The sequence below is a fragment of the Rhopalosiphum padi genome, chromosome 2 (genome assembly GCF_020882245.1).
Source record: "Rhopalosiphum padi isolate XX-2018 chromosome 2, ASM2088224v1, whole genome shotgun sequence".
Classification (NCBI taxonomy): domain Eukaryota; kingdom Metazoa; phylum Arthropoda; class Insecta; order Hemiptera; family Aphididae; genus Rhopalosiphum; species Rhopalosiphum padi.
The window spans coordinates 6,339,671-6,361,556 of NC_083598.1; the positions used below are offsets into that span (position 1 = coordinate 6,339,671).

At 25.3% G+C, this 21,886-nt stretch overlaps 1 protein-coding gene across 1 annotated transcript; it reads left to right on the forward strand.

Annotated features, from left to right (window-relative positions):
* The first annotated feature begins 3,714 nt into the window (after nt 1-3,714).
* On the forward strand, nt 3,715-21,044 carry LOC132919376 (sialin). Its single transcript, XM_060980953.1, has 11 exons — nt 3,715-4,440; nt 10,540-10,645; nt 10,725-10,900; nt 17,563-17,832; nt 18,153-18,237; nt 19,151-19,374; nt 19,665-19,814; nt 19,925-20,057; nt 20,169-20,324; nt 20,423-20,508; nt 20,614-21,044. The coding sequence occupies exons 2-11, from the start codon at nt 10,591-10,593 to the stop codon at nt 20,809-20,811; spliced, it is 1,533 nt and encodes a 510-aa protein (XP_060836936.1). The 5' UTR covers nt 3,715-4,440; nt 10,540-10,590; the 3' UTR covers nt 20,812-21,044.
* Nucleotides 21,045-21,886: the final 842 nt, after the last annotated feature.

Consider the following 21,886-nt stretch of genomic DNA (forward strand, 5'->3'; position numbering starts at 1 on the left):
TAATTATTATGACTAATGATGGACATAAACATTGTTTATTAGAGGCGTGTTCGTCGCATTTTGAAGTTGTTATTGGCACTTTTACATCTTTTAATTAAATACACTTAACACTTTTAAATTAAAATAGTTTTTTTATTAGACCTTACAGCTTATAGTTTGTACAATATAGTAAAATATTATTGTTTAGTAATGGAGTGGTCATCATAATGCACATTTCCCTAATAATTATTTACTCTGTAGTTTATTTGTTCATTATAATATTTTTGTTAGTCTCAAAAAAGTTACATTAAACATTATTCACAACACTCAATATTAAATGTGCACAAGACTACAAGATTATGTTTTCCATTTCGCTTCTCGGTACGATCAAGGCATGGCACCGTGCAATTAAAATAAATTCTAAATATTGTAGTAGATGCGTCCCAATACGACTAGTTTGTGGAACTTGTGAATGTACATTGATGATTGATGTGCACTTTACCTTGACGAAATCCTGGGTAATGGTCGAAGTGTTTCGCTAGAATGTCTTATTGCATATTTGCATAAAACATTTTACCTATCCTATTGGGAACGGCGAAAACAGTTTAATCGAGAATCGGACATCGTGGTGGGTGCTGAGAAAGTGAGAAGACGGTAACTGCTATAGTTTTCCCCATTAAGACTCAAAGACTCACCAACAGAAAACATTATGATTACGTGTTTATGAGTAAATCATATATAGATGGCGATCATGTCATAAAGTCACATAAATTGAGGTACGCTTTGTATACAGCAGAAATTATCAAATGGTGACCCGCTGGCCATATGCGGCCTGTGGGCTGTGGACAAACTTTAACTTTTCGCAAAAATGTAGTTTATTTATTAAATAATATTTTTTTGATGATGAATTAAATAAAAATACTATTTGTTTGATTTTGCATATTTTTTTTTGGTTTATTATTTCATAAAAATAAATTAACAAAAATTATGAATAATAAATTATTTTAAGACTTGGTATTGCAAATGTCGTAATGAAGTGCAAACCCGGGAAAAAGTTTTTTTTTTAATTCGTTTATTTTATGAAAATTTACAATCTATATGCATGTGAGTACAATAAATAAATAAGTAGTATTGAGTATTAGACGATGAAAATAGAAAAAATTGAGATGGAGTTTTACATTGGAAACACCTGAACACTAGTTTTAATTAATAATTTTAGAGATAAATAATAATATATACGTTAAATATGATATGCATTAAAACTATGTTATTAGCGTTTCATGCGTTGGGAAGGATTACCCGGAAAAAGTTTGCGTAAAATTTTTTCAAAGAAATATGTTATTTGACTGAGAGATTTCGCGATAACTTCTTTAGTATTTGCAGCACACTTATGTTTATAAATGTACAATGTACATTGTACATGAAGTGAAAAACTGTTGGCGGACTGTCATAATTATATGGTATATACACGGTAATATTCAAGAGTAAATAATCTATTTACAAATTGTACGCAAGTTTGTCTACCTACTTTTAATTTTCGGTATTTAGGTACATGCAATAATGATTAAAATAATTAGGAATCAAATAAATTAGTACAGATAAATTATTATATATAAGTACTATTCAGTATTTATAATCAATGGTATAGGTATATTAGTTGTTATAGTTATTACATATTTACATATTAATATATTATTATTATGTTATTATAACAAACAAAAAGTAAAAAAAAAATAAAAATAGTAATGAATACATATCATATTATTCTGTAATACTGTGAATTTTTTTGAAAAATAACAATTTTATTAGCAAAATATATATAAGAGACTTCGCAGTTCGAGGAATTATTAAATTGGAGTCATCGCGTAACTGTAGAACAAATAAATAAATTGTTTACGTGGTATTTTTTTAGACGAAATACGTATGTAATTCGACTGGGAACCACAGCATAAAAACTGTCACTCGTTACTCATACACATAGACATATGTATAATATATAAGAATATTAAATATTATAATAAAATGTAAACACGCGTAAAACGCGGTGGGCGTCCAGGACAGTGTCGTTATATAGTAATGAGTGTACACTTATTACGTATAATATGATGCATATGTACGGTGTACGGATGATAACATTATAATATTATATGTATAAAATATAAAAATATTTAATATTTTAGTTCACGTCGAAATGTTGAACAGCAAAATAAACATGAGCAGTAGATACTTATAAAATCTCTCAGACCTTATCGTTCTCTCTTCCGCCGCCAACGCCGCTGCTCTATTTACCCGTCTCAATATCCCATTATGTGTCAGTCTGCACGTGACAGTAATTCACCGTTTGTCGGTTTTTTATTGTTTGTGCGATCCCAGTTCACCGTCCGCGTAAGATTATTGTATTATATTATATTAGGTATCTTATTGAAACAATGAAACGATTTATATTACGCACGAAAACCGTGGTAGATATCAATCGCTGTTATACAGTAGTCGCTGCTTATTCACCTATAGGCTCACACGCGGTCGGGCGGCGGGCTGGTCCCGATTTACACGAAAACCAACAAATAGAAAACAATTTGTTTATTGGACTCACCGCACTGGTTATTGGTTAATGGGTTTAATGAGTATTTTCCGAGAACATTTCTATTTTTCTAATTCATTTTCCCGCTTTTATTGCAAGTATTTTTACGGTTATTAATACCATGTCTTTGGATCATTACATCGAAAAGTATATTAAAGTTATTAAAAATGTCTTTATTACATCATTTGAAATGATTACGAAACCAAATTGAATATTTCCTATTTTTATCATTACTTATCAAAATAATCATGTAGGTATCTTTTCTTTATGAATGGCAATCTACATTTGAACTACACAATAATAAATATTAGTATATTAGTACATAGTTAGATTAGATTTTAATTGTCAACTATAACGTGTACATACTTATATCTTTTTTATTCTTGAATTTTTCGCCTTATTGAGTCACGTGGCTAATGGGAACAACGCACAAATTCTCTGGTCCTGAAGTGAGTACAATAAACGCCGACTATACCTATGTGGCTATGTAATCATCGACAATTAAAAACACCCATTGCGTGTCGTCGTGGTAAGGAAGAACAGACATTGCCAATTTTTTTATACTGTATTATACTTATTTATACTTATTATATTGTCGGACTTGACTACTTGAGCGTTGAGAGCAGTTGCTCTGCTCAAAAAATAAAATATGCCTCGTTGACTTTTGTATTGCAACATAGAACGCGTAAACACAATTATTATTCTCGGTACCAACTACCTACCAACCTACCTATGTATATAACCACTAACCATAATAATATAATACCGGTACGCCTATTATATGCGATCTATGAAAATATCACGATACATGTTGTAGAGTGAAAAAATCATTAACTCATGTTACATGCTTATAATATAGCTCCGATAATTAGATTCAGTACCGCACACGAGCTCGGGCCACGCAGAACACGAAAATACGTGTACAGGAAATTGAAAAGAAAAAATAACAGCCGGCAAAATTGCAGCGATTCGACAGGGAAACCAATTATTGAAAACAAGGCCTCTGGGTCGGCGCGCCGATAAAGATGACGCGAGAGTCGAGGACGCCGCCGCCACCGAAGACACGCGTGCGACTAGGTTACGCGCGGCTATATTTTGTTATTTCATTTTTATCATATTTTTTGTCCGACGAGTGGCGCGCGCCAGCGGCAGTTTACCTAATGCCGTTTTCACGTGCGGTGTCTGCCGCAGTTCGTTCGCTCCGTTTGTTTCGCACACAATAAAATATAAATAATAATAATACCTACGACCCTGCGCCGTTTTACGCGTACACACAATACACCGTATATTATTATATCATTACACGATAGTGTACATACACGATAACAGCGTTATAATATTATTGTTCCTACTACATTTTACTATTGGATCACCGACGTCGAGGAGTTTTTAAATTTTTTTTTTTTTTTGTTTGCCATCAGTACATTTGCCGCGCCATACTGACGTTGTCGTCTTCTCTCGACCGTCCGACATTCGACGATGTAACGACTGTCGAGGAAATTTATTATTCAGTGTTTGCGCCACGCACCTGTAGCAGAGTGCAGGACGACTGTCACTGTGGTGTGCGCGCGTGTCCCCAGTGGTTTTTGCCGACTACTTTATAATAATATCGTCGTTGCCGCTGCTGTCGTCGTCGTCGTCGTCGATTTCAATAATAATAATAATAATATATATATATTGTAACCTCCCGTCTTTACACGGCGACGTGAATCCTACACACTTGTACACTACGTTAGTACGTAGCTGCGTGGAACACACGTGTGCGCGTGTGTAGACGTCCGTCCGTCTGTGATAATATTTTTAATTTTTAATTTTTAAGTTTTTTTGGTTTTTTTTATTCAATCTCATTCACTCGCAATTGGGACCAAGTTACACAAACCGTGAGTTTTATATTTTGATTTGATTTCAGTAAATCTATCAGTACCTATAATACCTATTTTGATTTATATATATGTAATATTTTTCAACATATTATTTGTGACGTGTATAATAATAGCTTAAGTTCGCATAGATCACTAATCATAAACGTAATACCTCCGACTATTAAATATATAATATGAAAAATTAAAAAAAAAAATAAATTATAAAAACGTACTTACACGTGTGCGTCGACTAATAGTGTAGACTGTAGAGGTACACGCTAGTATATACATACAAGTGTACAACATCAATCGTTCATGCGTTTTCTCCGAGTGAACACCTATATTCATTAGGACATTATATTAGGTTTTTAATTTAAATAAGTAGGGAAAAATACAATACATAAGTTACGCATTTTTATTTGATATTATGATTTTACTAAAAGATTATAAAGAAGATACTTAAAAAAAAATTAAAAATAATATATTTTTAATGTACCTATAACGGATTTTTGTTAACTGTAAATTTCCAACGCAACATTTTAATTGGTTTAAAATACACAAATATTGAAATATATTATATAATATTGAAATACTTATTTTGTAGTTATTTATAGTAAACAATTTATTTAGTTTTGTTTGCAATTAGAAATTCAAATATATAGACGGGATTAATATCGTTGTATAATACACCCAGATAACACTATAACAGATTTTTGAAAAGTTATTTTTTCAAGTATTCTACGTACATTGATATGCCTACTTACCTACTTTCGTTTTCTCTCTTTCTTGTGGATGAGAAGAAATGATTTGTACCTATTCGGAGGTGACCGGTGGTTTTGATTCAACCGTCAATCCTTAATAAGTGTAGTAATAATAATAAAAAACAACTAACCTACATAGTAGATATTATTAGATTACCTATATAATTCATTATTCATAGTATTAATGGACATTTTATTATTGTAAAGTTGTTATTTTATATTTTTAATAATCTGAATAAATAATTTTTGTAGTCACGGATTAATAAATGCTTAAATATATATACATTAAAATATTGTTGTGGGTAATTTTGTATACATTTATTACTTTATAAAGTTTTGATTGTTTGGATATTTATTTGATTATGACATGTTTTATTTAATTTTATATTAAATCTTCGAATTACTGAATTATGTTTGAATGTAGTGTTTAAATAATTGTTTAGTTTAATGATTCATATAATTTCTCAATTCGTAAAAGATATCAGTTACCCATTACCAAAATGTTATTTAATATTTGTAAGTATTACTATTGTCAATAGACAATAATGTTTATTATAATTTATAATGGAACTAATCTGGTAGGTTTTAAGTATAAAGCTTATTTGATTATGAAATCAAAAACTTGCAATTTTAGTTACTATATTTTATAAACTATATTTTTGCTATTTTTATCATGGCACTAAAAGATACAGTTTGTGTTTCTTATCTTATCCAACTACTCAAATATACTTTAGATTGTATAAACAAAATGTTATATAATTAATTCTTTGAATTATGTTTAATTGGATAAATATGTAGAACTATGTAAATATGTATTAAATAATAAGTCATAAAAAATGTTGTCTTCTATATGGCGATAAATTGTCCAAAAACAAGTAAGTATGTTGCACGGTGGTTCTCAAACTTGGCATTTCTCGATATTGGAAGAAATATCCACACAGATTAAAGAAATAATACGAATGCTGAATGCTACAGCTCCTCCCACGTACAAACCAAATTTAGTTGTCGACTTGTCGTCTATGTTTGGATATTATGTATCAAAGTTGAATTGAAGCTTTTCCAAACACAATATTGTGTTAATTTTAAAAAAAAATATGAAATCAGAAATTGTGTTAGGTATGTTAAAAATACACATAAATGATAAAATAGGAAATAAACATCTATAGATTTAAAGAAAATGTATATGTAAACTATAGTCATATTTTTATTATTATTTAATGACACAATAAAAATTGTAAAAAGGTAAAAAAGCTGTACTTTTGACACTAATAACAGGTTTTTTGAGCACGGCATAATATTTTATATTTATCCGATGTATATAGTTGTTCATTTTATAAAATAATTTATTGTTATATTTTCGATTATTAATTAATAATTAATAAAAATCTGATTATTTTTCTTATTTTATTGGATATAATCAAACTTTTTAAAAACTATTACTTCCGTTGTTACAGTGTTACTTTTTATAGTTTAATAATTTAACATTTATAAACATTTATTTCAGTTTTTAAAATTGTAAAAAAAAATATTAAAATATACTACAGTAAATTCTTGTTACAACGAATACCAATACAACGGAAAATCCCGTTATAACGAAAGTCATGGAAGTCCCCTGCCGAAAAGCAGGGCTTATAAAGAGTTTATTCGAATTTTCGTTACAACGAAATTTCCGTTATAACGGAAAAAAAATTTGGTCCCCTGGAGTTCGTTGTAACGGGATTTTACTGTATTTAGTTATTATAATTTATAATAATAAATTAAATCATAGGTTCAAAATATGTGTACTGCCCTTGATTAATATTTACGTTATCAGCCAAAGTAATTATTTAACAGGTCTGATTGTTAGCAATTTTAACCAAGTTTTTTATATATGATTATTCAGCGTTTATGTACACAACATAATATGAAATTAATACATTTATATAATTTTCTTGGTTTTTTAAGGCCGTTAAGGTCCATTGCCGTAACCACCAATAACTTCTATCTCTTCCTCTTATTTACTAGTTGTTTTCTATTGTGTTCATCAATACCAAAATTGTTAAGTATTTTTCGATTCTATCTCTATATTGTTGCTTGGGCTGACTTCTTAGCTGGTTTTTTTGATTTTCATTTTATGGCCCAATTATTATAGGTCTTTCTGATCTCCATACATGACTGGCTTAGCTCAGCCTACTATTCGTAGGAGCACCAACTATATTGTTTCTCTGTACAGTTCTTCTTTACCTCATCGATTTGTCCTTATTTCGTATTTTCCTTGGATGTTTTTTTAGTCCAATTATTCTTTTAAGAATCTTTTGTTTGAAGTTATTTTTAATTGTCTTTGTTGTAGCACATGGTTATGCACATTTATCCTCATTCACTGTTAATCAAATTTATATTTATGTATTAATATATGATTTATACACCTAGAAATAGTTATTTTAATACACGGTGAAGTATTGTTTTTTGTGAAGAAATCGTCAAATTAGTTTATTTATTTTCAGATGTTCATAATATTTTTTTGCATATTAAAAGTAAATTGTTCATAGTAAAATAATATATTGTGAGAATTATATATTAATCATAGGTGCGGGTTCAATTAGGTATATCGATTTTATCAGTTGAAGTCTTCCATAGTCCATGGATGTTTTATAATTCGGTATAATAGATAATGATTTTTAATAATACATACTATAGTTTAAATATTATGGCTTTTAATTTACAAATAATAATTATTATAATGTTTTTTAAATGTATCTACAAAACAACAGATAACATTTAAAATTGTATGTTTATGCTAAAAAATACAATAATTATATTTGTATATGTACAAATAAGTTGTTTATTATTATGAGAGTATATATAACATTAGCAATAAAACTAAAATATGTGGAAGGAATATTCACTAGGTTTTCATTTGAAATTAATTTCTTTATAAAATCAATTTACTTGACATTTCGTAAATGTATAAATCGATCTCTTTTATAGAGATGATATCAATTATTATTCCTTTCTCTTTTTCCACTTAAGGAATGGATTTTTTAGTAGGTACCTATTTTAATATAATTATATGATTTCTGCATTTAATATTTTTATACCAAAATAATATGGGTATTAAAATTAAATAGTACAATTATTTCTTAATTTTATGTAATAGAATATTGATAATTTACGTTGTAATATTGATTTAGTATTTATATTACCCTTTTACGTACAGCTGTGCTAATTTTTACTTTTGATTTTGTGATAGATCACGGTTTATTCGTAATTCGATAACTAATAAACTAGATAATCAAATGTAATCAATTTTTTTAAACTGATTTACAATAACATTTATATGCAATAAAATATTTTAATAATTTAATTTTGAATAGTTGTCTTCAAGATGTATAAATAATATTTTAAATATAATACGTATAATAAGCATTATGTACGATACTAGAGAGTGCTTTACCTTCACTGTTATGTGACAATATAGATTTTCACATAATACAGTCTAGTAACACGCACTTGTAAGTACTATAGTTAAGCTTAAATATATTTATTTTTGTATACATTTAATGTATATAATTTAATTAAATTGTTTTGATAACTTTCTTTCCGATCAAATGTAGAGAGACTATATAATATAATTATTAAATAATAAATAATATGGATTTTTGAAGAATTTATTAAAATTATATTTTTTTGATATAAATGTTATACTCTAAAATTAATATAACTTTTCATGTAATACTATATGAAAATTTAATTTTAAAACTTTATTGGAAATGCATTGAACTATTTCATGTGTATTCATTTATTTATTTATTTTTTATCTTCTTCGGTAAACAATTATTTTAATCAATAAATTTGTAAATTTTATAGATTTCCTTCTCGAATTGATGTAAAAACTGTAATAACTTTCTTATGACGATGAATGTAGCTAGCGATTATTTCTGGCTTCACTTAATTAAAATACAATTTTAATAGAGAGAATATATTAACAGACATCTTAGAAATTGTATTAACAAATAAATTTAATTTAAATTTATTTTTTCGGAATCTCAAAAAGTGCAAATGTAGTTATATTATCACAATAATATAGAGCAATGTATTTTACTAAAAAATTTGATTATTTTGTGATGCATTTTATTAGATTAAATTTGTATTGATTAACTTTGTAGCACACTTACAGAAGTAATGAATGTAGTGTATGTTGACCTAGCGTTTTCGTGCAACCGAGACATATCGACTTTCAACAATGAACTTGAAATAGTGAATGATGTTCATGTTACCGATATTTTTTTTATACAGAATATCTAGTTTGATTTAAATTTTATAAATGCTTTTATTGATTGATAAATAGCTTCCATTAGCAAATAATGAATACATTTAATATATAATATGACTTATCTTATTTACCTATCTAAATAATGTATAAATTGTGCAGGTAATAACATTGATCTTAAACTAATTTTTTTGTTGACCTAAATATTCTAAATAAAATAATCCATGAAAAAGTTTCTTTTTAAATTAATTTAAAATAGATATTTGTTTCTTAAATGCTTTTTTAATAGGTAATTTAATACTGTACAATTTTTAAAGTTTGCGTTACTATAGTAATAAGGTTTAGTTAAACAAACATAATTTTTATTGATAAATGAAAGTTCTTGAAAAGACATTGTTTATTTTAACTAAATTCTGGGCTATTGATTTTATTACATTTTTTAATGTTAATTTATTTTTATTGATTAAATAAATCCAAACGTTATACATAATATTACACGACTAGTCCTTTCATGTTAAAAAGTTGTAAAAATAAAAGGGTTAATTTTAGTTAAGTAGGTACATTATAGTATATATACAAGGTCATTCATAATGTCTTATTAATATAATTTGTATTTATTGTAATTTATCTATTATTTTATTTATGTATTTATTTTAATCATTAGTATAACTTTCATTGATATTAATAAAATTACGTTACTTGTATAATATTAAATGTAAAATTGTAAAATGTTTTTATTTATGGTACTGCGTTATTTATATTATAGTTGGGTTTGTTCAATAAAAAAATAAAAATAAACTTTTTTAAATACCTATTTTAAAACATTCAAAGTTCAACATTTGAAATATAAACAATGTACTTATTATTGATGCATTAAAAATGTTCGACTTGGCAAAAATTGTGCCTTATCTATGAATATATTTTCAAACTAAATAATTAAGCGATATCAATCTTTAATTCGTATTTGTATATTTACATATCATTATTATTTGCCTTGTATATTATTGAATTGATAATAGCAATATATACATTTATATACTAAACATAATAAATTAATTTTGTTAATATCATTATTTGTAATAATAAAAATTGTTTTGTTACTTTTAGGACTAAAGTGATCGATTATATTAAGCACTAAAAGTTGGTAACTTTAGAAATATGAAAAAAGAAGAGCCAGCCAACGTGGAGACCGGATTGGTCATTAAGCAGACTCGTAAGTCTTTTAGTGGTTATAATACGATATTCCTTATATGCATATACAGCTTATGTTGATAAATTTAAATTTTTTATAGGGTCGATGAACTGTTCAAGAATATTAAATCTCATGGTTTTAGTTGGATTTATGGTCAATTATATGCTACGAGTGAATTTCACAATAGCCATCGTAGACATGGTACCTAATCATAAGCAAAATGTTTCGATAGAGCAAGCCACTAATTTTTCAATTTCACCATTAAATGATACCAATGTAAGTACACCTAATGTAATTTCAATGGGTTATACAAATTATACTGATCTACACAGAATTGATTGAAGATTTTGACAATTATTCTAATTATAGTGGAGTATCAAACTAATTTCGTATTCGATATTTTATATTGATATGTACATTTAAAAAAGTTTTAGATAATACTACTTAGAAATATCGGTTATTACGAGTAACACTGACCTTGAATTTAATTTCACTACTTTATGACAACATATTGTTGGTCAGTTATTTTACATCATTGGCACGAAATCTAAAAGTTTTTGGACGCACACCAAAGCAAAAACATTGGTTTTCTATGACGGTATTATTAAAATCTGGTTCTATTTTTGCTGTCCCCGTGAAAACATTTCTCAGTAAATTTAATCAAATTATCAACAAAATAATATGTTGTTTATAAATATTGATTATTTATTAGTAAAATAAAATTAGTAGTTATATAATACTTATGCATTTTTATTTATAAGTTAATAAGATAATTAATACCTAAACATATGATAATTATTGGTAATTGTAATATCGAGGTGCTTAGGAATTTTTGTGTTCAACTTAAAATTGTTTACTGTTCTTATGAACTTATATAAGTACACCGTATTAATTTTCATCATATTTATTAGAAAGTAATTCATATAACACAAGAAAGATAATATAATATGTATTATTGATTTAAACATATAGCATTAATGTCTTAGACTATAGATAATTATAATTTAATATGTAAAACATTTTTATTGGGTTTATAACTTTTATATTATTGAGACAAAAATATCTTCGAAGCACTAAAATAATCAAACATGCAACAAATTCGTAGAAGGCAATGCCTATAGCCTCCGTGGGTTTCCTAAATGTACTTATGTACTTTAAATTCGAAGCTATTTGGGTTCGGAGCTGGATATATAAGGTTAGTTTTATTTCCATTGTAACTGTATATAAAATATTTTAAGATACATAGTCAATTCGCATTATAATGATTTTCAAGGGACCGAGAAAAAAGTTTATTAGGTATATCTTGAGTTCGTTACATCCATATTCGTATGGGAGCGACAGTTTTATTCTGTATACCGAGATTTTCGTTAGACTATTGATTTTAGAATATATTATAAAACCAATGGTTATACCGATCTTCGTTATATCGGAAGTTGATTCTTATAGATTTTAATATATTGTTGAAATATTATCATAAAGTATATTGACTACTAGAATTGTCCATTTGTCATCGATCAATCAGTATAGGTAATACTGTAATAGGTATGTTATGTTTATTATTGAATTTGGTAAGTTAATTATTTATTATATTCAGTAGTTATTGTCCTATTTGGAAAATAAATTACGAATATTTATTATGAATTGTTGAATAACATTAAATCAACAACTATTATTTAACGATTATAGCATGTGGTATTATAAATTCTTAGAATATCAGATTGCTTCAAGGATGAAAGTATAACAATAGGACAATTTCCTTTGCACTTTGTTGTGATGTAACTTATAACACATTTTACGGACTAACTACTCAGCGTTCAAGGAATGACGGCAATTAAAATGGGTAGACCTTTGGAACATACTAGTAAAATGCTATATGATATCTATATAGTTTTATTTTTTTGCGTTGCATACGTCAATATCCTTATTATAAAAAGTACAGTATCGCCCTCTTAACGGCAACTTGATACTTTTCCTTGTTCAATATGTATTAACTGACATAAAGCTGTAATGCTTATTTTTTGATTTAGCAAGGTTAAAACTGAGATAAATATAAATAATTTCAGCATTTTTGCGTTCTACATTTAGATTAAAATAATCCAAAATCAAAATCAAACCATGTAATAAAAAGTAGGTACAGGAAGTGACTATTATGTCATGTTATCTATTATTAGTTATTACATTAATACATTATACCAAGTATAAAACAACCAAACTATGTTTAATTGTTTAAATCGTATTGAATTACGTCGTAGTAATTTGGAGAATGTTTTGAAGATAAATCAAAGATTTGATATACATTAAGATCAAAGTACGATTTTATTCATGAATAATTAAGTATGCTAAATATATTAATTAATATATACATATACGTATTTTAAACTGCTTGATAAAAAAAAATTATTGTAAATAAATATATCAGTATATCATTTATACCCAATATATTATCTATGTTATTCGATTATTTTTCTTCATGTGAATATTTTAAAATTAAATAATTAATATAATATAAAATAAAAATATATTTTAATATTTTGATTACCTAATGATTTTAATCTACAATAAAAGACTATCTATCTTATAGAATTTTGACGAAACATTTATTTTTGTTAAATTAAAAAACTTTTAATTTTACTGCGCACGTGAAGAAAAAAATTCAATTTTTTTTAAATAAGTGTAATATTACGTAGGTTCATTTTGTTTTTTATATTTTTGAATTTGAAATTTAAATGGTGATAAAAAAAATTAATGTTGCTTTACAAAACACTATAGTAAACTATAAATACTAACTATTGTAAGAAAAATTTTTGAAAATCCTGTTTTAAATAATTTTCAAATTTGACTATATGAGAAATAATAATTAAATATTACATTAATTGTTAACTACAATATGCGAGTATTTGGAATTTGACGAATTTCGTAAACATTTGGTATTTAAATGGAAATAAAAAAAAATTGTTTTCTCGATTTTTTTTTAAATACTGTAAAAAAAAACTGATGAATCTTGTATTGAATTATTAATATTTTTTATTCATAAGTAAACTTTTATAATGAATTAATAAAAAAAAACTAAAAAAAAGAGAATTCTAGTCAAAATATTTTTAAAAATGTTTCATACCAAGGAAATGCTAAAATATTTATTTATTTATATTTGTATAATATAATATAAATTAATGATAAAAACACATAATTACTGTCAAAACAATACATTTATCGCTCCACTCAGAATCTAAAAAATATATTCATTATATTATAAGAATACGTAACATACCTATTATAGATATTGCAATATTAAAATTTATATGTTTTAAATGAATTGATTGATGTAATAAATTTGAATTATTGATGAATGTTTAAAATATCGTTTTCTTAAGTTAATTTTTTTTTCTACCTTTTAAACACAGTAAATCTTAAATTTTAAGTTTTGATTTATTATTTTTATTTTTATTTATATTCAATAATCAATATAGGTCTATGATGTTATGTATTATCATTTATCATATAAATAAATCGTGCATTACAGAATAATCGTAATAAGTAAATGCTATGTATAATAATATAGATTAGACGAATCTCCAATCATTAGATGATGTACCAATTTGGCAAGTTGTACAATAATAATTGTACCTATGTTATAAATTCACTCTGAGGACATTTAACGTTATGATAAGTAGATAGGTGAATTTTTTATTTCCGAATTTCTAATCTTTAGGGTAAATGATTAAATATAAAATGAGTTGTATTTTTATTTTTCTGATTTATGTATATTTAACTATTTATATTGAATGATTAGTATAATTATTTACGGCTAATATAAATTTATTATGTTTTCTAATTACTAGGTTAAATGCCCCGAGGTAGTGAAAATATAGCTTATAAATTTATAATTTATCAATAATAATTTAGGGCATCAGATCACGATATGGTTTTAAATTATTTAATAACCATAATACCTACAACTGATTTAATAGGTTTTTTTCTGATTGTAACCAATATATGTATGACCTTCGATGTTTTGATATCGGTTTAAATTACTTCTGTATTCAACAATATACTATAATAATTATGTTACCTAGTACATTAATTAATTATTTCTTAATGATAAATAAAAAATAATATTATATTATATTATTTTTTTTTTTTGTATGTTGGGAGAAATATTTTATGTAGGCTAAGTATACGAGCTATTAACCAATAGACGATGACATTTTTATTTTATATTTGTATATTTTATGTTACATTTTTTAATCTTGAACTACTATAATGATGTGTTTAAGTCTTAAAATTGTATATTTAAAGCCTAAAATAATATTTTGTTTTATACATTTTTTATAATTTCTCTCATTATGGGCCATTTTACTGATACAATTACATTACTTTTCTATAAACTTATCATTAATTTTACTTAAAATGTAAGTCTTCAAATATTGTAATGAATAATGATCATATAAAAACAAATGAAAAAATTATGTAAGTATTTAATTTAGAATATTGACTATAGAATTAAAATATCATGCGCAATAATTTAACGTTCTCTCTATATTCTATTTTAATTTAAGGTACATGTTTACAATTTTTTCATTAGTTTTGTTACTGTAGGTATACTGAATAAATATAATTTATGTTTAATGTTTATATCATGTTTTATACTAGTAATGCCATAATTTATTTATTAGGTAAATTATTTGTTATTATACATATTAAATAAAATGAATTTAAATTAAATAACTAAAATAGTATACCTACAACTGTAAATGGTTACCTACAAATGAAGCAAATGGATTACAACACTTTTATTTTTATATTTATTTTAAAATTTAAATAAGATGATGTAATGCGTAATCAAAATAATATTTAAAATTATTTTTGTGACTGTATATAGTTATAAACATTTCTTTCTTACTTACAAATTAGTTTTAAGACCTTTTTATTATAAATTAATAATAGATGCTTGGGATATAATTTATATTTTGATACTTGAATGTATTGTTTTTCTTTCATTGTTTTGGTGGTTAATAGTATAACTAGTATAACAGCATACATTTTTATGAAACTTAAACAAGTGACTTTTTATTTTGCTTCACTCTATAAACTCTCACGTGAAATTTTAAAACCAGATTTTTTAGTCCGACTAGTGCTAATATATGCTATAAATTATCATAATACCTGATACTTTTAGTATATGGATGTGTAATATATTTTAAGGATCAGGTTTTTTTTTTATATAATACAAATACCGTTATTTTTAATTTATTTAAAGTTGTTGTTTAAATTTAGTTTAACGTATTGCTGCTTATGTATATATTTTATAAAAAATAACATTATGAATTATGATATACTAAAATATTTGTAAATTATTTATTAAATACCATTGTGCTCATTCATCCGTCATGACATATTGACATGCGTTACCACAATCAGTGGCGGCATGACAAAGGCTCTACTCGTAAACTATTTACAATTAAAGATATTAGGTATGCGTAACTATTTTTAATACTTAAAAATTAAACTACAATTTTGGTGGTCCCTAAAATTGTTTTTGTCTCATGAATGAAAAATGTTCACGCCGCCACTGAGTCCACGGTTACTAATATTATCATTGTCGGTTTTGTAAAATATTATTACAAGGACTTTTAGTTTATGCATTTTTTGTTATTCTTTATAGTTTCTGATAAAAACTTATGATATTTTGATGATTTTATTATAAATAAACTAAAAAAATAAAAAACTACTACCATGCTAATTTCTTAAACTTGATGTTTACGAATTTATAATTAAAATATAACTATAAAATTATTAATAATATTATTTTTATACATTTAATTGTTCAAAGTTTAAATACAATTTAAAAATTGTATGCAACTGAACTATGGAAAAAATTTAAATATTTTATCGTAATTTAATACACGCGTTTCACAGAGCGACAGAGCTACCTGTTTTTAACAATTTTTATTAAAAAGTTTACATAATTTTATTTATGTTAATTTAAATACATTAAATTTAATGAAGTATCTAGTTGTAGTATAAGAAATCATCAGTTAGTTATATTTAATTTTTAACTCATAAAATATACTTATTTACTTGAAAAGATATTTATTATTTTTAAATTTATAATAATTTATAGACATCAATAAATTGCATTAATTTATTAAATTAAATTTTAAATATTAAAAATACATTTATAAATGTTTCAAGTAAAATTAATCACAAATAATAAATACAGCTGTGTATATAATAATATATAAATATCAATATATATTTGCAACATTATTTAATATTGAATATTTGGGTATTGTTAAATTAATTAATTGATTAGGTATTTTAAAAAGAAACCATAAAATAAATAAATTGATATACTTATAATATTACTTGGAATATTACGCTTTATGATGCTATTTATTTAGATGAGTTATGTTATTTGTACTAATGTAAATAATATTAAAATGTGGCAAGTAACAATTATTACTAATTCGTAAGTTTTAAGTAGGAAAAAGAGACTTAAGGGAATGTGAAGGAGAGCATCTCACAAGTCTGTATAATATAATAATTACTTAGATTTTTCACAGCTCCTCAATAGTATTTGACTACATTATACACCAATAGAAATAACAGATGGCCATGACTGAAACTACCACTGGCACATGGTCACTAATTGAATTATAAATTTACGAAACCCAGTTAAAACAATTAGATTTTAATTTAAAATTGATAAATTAACAATTTATTATCAATACGATTATATGACACCAATGTTTGGTCTCTCGCAATATAGTTCATGCATATCAGTAAATTAGTTATGTGTTTTTATAAATTATTGGAATGTGATTTTAGAATATAAATAAATAAATAAAAGAAACTATTAGGTATATTAGGGGAAATAACTATATTTTTATTTTAGTATTTATAATTCAACAAGTAATAATGTTTTAATATATTTTCAGGCCACCGTGAGTTTGATCCACCATAATCTACCTGGTGCTGTGAAGTTTAATTGGTCTGAGTACGAACAAAATATGATATTGGGCAGTTTCTTTTGGGGCTATGTTCTTACGGAATTGCCAGGTGGTCGTTTGGCGGAAATGATTGGAGCTCGACCGGTTTTCGGCTACTCTATGTTGCTAGCGTCTATGGTTACCTTATTGACACCTATGGCCGCAAAAATCAGCATATATTGCCTAATATTTTGTCGGGTGTTTTTAGGATTTACTCTAGTGAGTACTGTTAAATATATTTATTACAATGAACAAATTTAAAGAGTAGATTGACACATTTTTATTATTTTTATGTGTACCTATGAAACGGATTGTTTTAATTTTAGTTGTATTCATACCGGGTGGGACATTATTAATAAAACGGAAATAAGTTTAATGTTCTTTGAATATAGTTATGCTGAAGAGTAATTTTGAAATTTAACAGTAGATTTAAAATTCCTTAATTACTTTCTTCTATAATTTGTTAAAAGAAGTACCTGTAATATGATGATAAAATTATAATATTATCATGTAACTTCTACCTGTTTTTCGTATTTCAGGGAGTAACATGGCCGGCTATATTGCCACTTGCTGCCAATTGGATCCCACCAAATGAACGCAGCAAGTTCATGTCCAACATGATGGGTATTATGTCTTTTAACTTAATATTTTATAGCTTTTATATCATACCATATTTTTAACCATTTTTTTATTTATGGTTATTTTTTATTTATACATTTTTATTTTTAGCTATGGAACAAAATTATTCAGTAGCAATTCTTAAAATAAACTGTTTATTGTTACATATTTTTAAAAGGAATGAGGTTTATTAATTTATTAAACTGCCATAAAAAAAATTGAGTTCTTGACAATTAATTATAAAACACTGTATACTATGAAGAAAAATTTAGCTTAATATGCTGACACTAAAGTTAATTTGTCAATTACATTGTCTCGTTTCTTGATTAATTCAAATTCGTTATAAAACTGTATATTATTGATGTGGGAAGAATTTTTAATATTTTTATACATCGAGCATACTTGTAAAAATGTAATCGTGAAATGATTATTTAAAAACAAATATGTAGTGAATTGGCCATAGTCATTATACTTATGTTAGTAAAATATATACAGATAATAGTCGTATAATATCAAGATTATAGATATTAAAAAAAATATTGTTGTTTGAATAAATCATTGATAATAGTATATAATCAACGGTGAAATGTACAAATTATCTATGATATAACTATCGAATTATTGGATTTTATTTCCAATTGTTCGTATTAGAAATAAACATAAATTACATTTTTTTACTAATTTATTAAATGTCTATATAAATTACACTATAATACAAATAAATAATTTATATCTTATAATTATCATCAATGTTTATACATTTTCTAAATAATATCACTAAAATAATATAAAATAATTATTCAATTGATATAAAAAAAAATTCATTGAAATTATTATTCTTAATTATATTTAAGCTATCTATTTAATTGCTATTAAAAATTGTCTAATATCTAATCACTAATCGTATTGGAATTTCTAGCTTCTACTTTAGGCGCAGCTATTACCTTACCAGTTTGCGGTATATTAATTTCTGCATGGGGATGGGAATCCGCATTCTATATCACAGGACTAGTAGGTCTTGCATGGTCCATATTGTGGTTTAATTTAGTTTTTGAAACACCTGCCGATCATCCTAGGATAACCGAATACGAAAAACATTATATTGAAACAGAAATAGCTAAGCAAAGCAAACCTGGTACAAAGGTAATAACGAGTTTCAATAATTTTTATTCTAGTATACATGAAATAAAAAATATAAAATTAATGATTTATCATGTTGATTGATATTAAGTATTTTATGATATTATTATACTATGCATTTTAAATTATATCGATACATAAAGACTTACATACCAATTACCAAGTTCATTTATTATTTTATATTTTTATGATCAGTTAATTTTATTTTATAGACAACAGAATACTTGAAATTTGAATAACACAGATTGTATTCCTGTTGTAAGTTATAAGATTTTATTAATTTTTTTTTTTAGCCAAAAAAACTGCCATGGATAAAAATACTTACATCATTACCAGTATGGGCCATAGTTATTACACACGGAGCTAGTGTTTTTGGTTATTTTACTATTGTTAATCAGTTACCTACTTACATGAAATATTTACTCCATTATGACATTAAATCGGTATATATATATAATTAAATATAAATATTACGTTTTATTAATCATGTTTATTTTTAAATTGTGAAATTAATAAAGTTTAAACTATATATTAATCACCATCATGATTTCAGAATGGTTTTCTATCTAGTCTTCCTTATTTGGGCAAATATTTAATGGCATTGGTTGCTGGGATAATTGCTGATCGTCTATTAAATTCTGAAAAAATATCTAAGACAATGACTAGAAAAATTTTTACTTTTATCGGTAATTTTTCTTTAAATTATTTTGTTCTAAAATTCTATTTTTTTTATTTGTTATAAAATATTTTTTATAGTGTTTTGATTTTATCTAAAAAAACAAACTTTTAATTTTTAGGAGTATTTACGCCAGGTATTTTGATGATCTTACAAGTGTATTTTGGAGATAATCAAGTGTGGTCGGTAATAATTTTTACTATTGCATTGACGATGAACGGAGCTGTTACAGGTGGTTATCTTGGAAATGGTTTGGACATAGCTCCAAATTTCTCTGGTGAGTATTAAATATTCAGACAATATATTTTACTACCTACTCTAACAGTTTGTAAAATAATTATGCAACGACATGAATGTGCAATGACTTTATTTCAGGTACAATATTTGGAATGGCGAACACATTGTCTTCGTTTGGAGGGACCTTGTCGTCATACTTAGTGGGAAAACTAACGAACAACAATGTTAGTATAAGCGCATTAAACACAAAATTTTGATTCAACATTTAAATACTAAAATAGGTATCTATCAATATATTATTATACGTATAATTGTACATATACTTGCAGCAAACATTTGAGCAATGGTGTATTGTATTTTGGATTTTGGCTGCGACATACATGTGTGGCGCTATGGTATTTTTGATATTCGGAACAGCGAAAACGTTATCATGGAATTCGGGTCCCAGCACAGAAGAATCAAATGGTGTTTCAACAAACGAATCGGAAGCACTGAAGCCATTGAAAACTTTACCAAATTCTCAATGATTTAAACGAATAACGAGTTTTTGGAACAAAGACAAAACAATATAAAACGACCACTGTTAATTAATGTATAAATTACAATTTTTTCTTTTTAAACAATGTATATACGTTGACGTTAGTATTTATTATATAAATCTTAATATCTAACACATGATATCAAGTGAAATATTATAAAATTATTCACATTGATAAATATTATAAAGAGACTAATAAACGAAATATTTTTTTAAAAAATATTTTTATTTAATTAGCTGTATGCTAATTGCTGATCTTATTTATTTATTTATTATTATATTTGATACATATACAATTTTAGCAATAAGGGAGAATAAATTACAATCGATGAATATATATTTAATTTTAAATTTGTACGAATCATACCAAATGGTTATAAATAAATGGTAACGAGTGAAAGTTCTAGTCAGACTCTTTTTTAGATTTCGAGCAGGGCGAGAGTCTCTATGTACCTGGTTTGGATTTTATTTATTGTGTTTTAAAAATCATTATTTATAGTTAAAAAAAATTGACATTCATAATTAAAAAATGTATAAATCAATTTGAAATAAAATAGTTATATAAAGTACCTATATAGCGCATAACGATATATTATCTGAATGTATTTATGTTGTTTTTCGATATTTAAAATACAAGTTGATTTACTATTTAGTATTTTTTATATTTCAGTGGTCTGTTATGTAATCGTTATAAGATTATTTACTTAATAAATTAGTAGGCAAGCTATAAGTAGTTGTAATATTTAATTATTTAAGCCAAAAAGTAACATATTTTGATGTTTTATCATGTTTTGTGAATTTATCCCTTCTTAGACTTTATTAAAGATTGTTTTGACAAAACTATATAAATTACAGGTCTAAGGTACAGTCATAATAACTATTTTATTAACTGTAACCTATGTCCTATGGCAACAATCTAAGTAAGTAAAAAAATCGGAGCATCAGATATCGGAAAAAATTCATATCGGCAGTGACTAATTTTAATTTACTTATTTTAAAGACATTAGAATCAAATAAATTGAGAAAATATTTATTGATTCAAACTTGAATAATAATTAAAATTA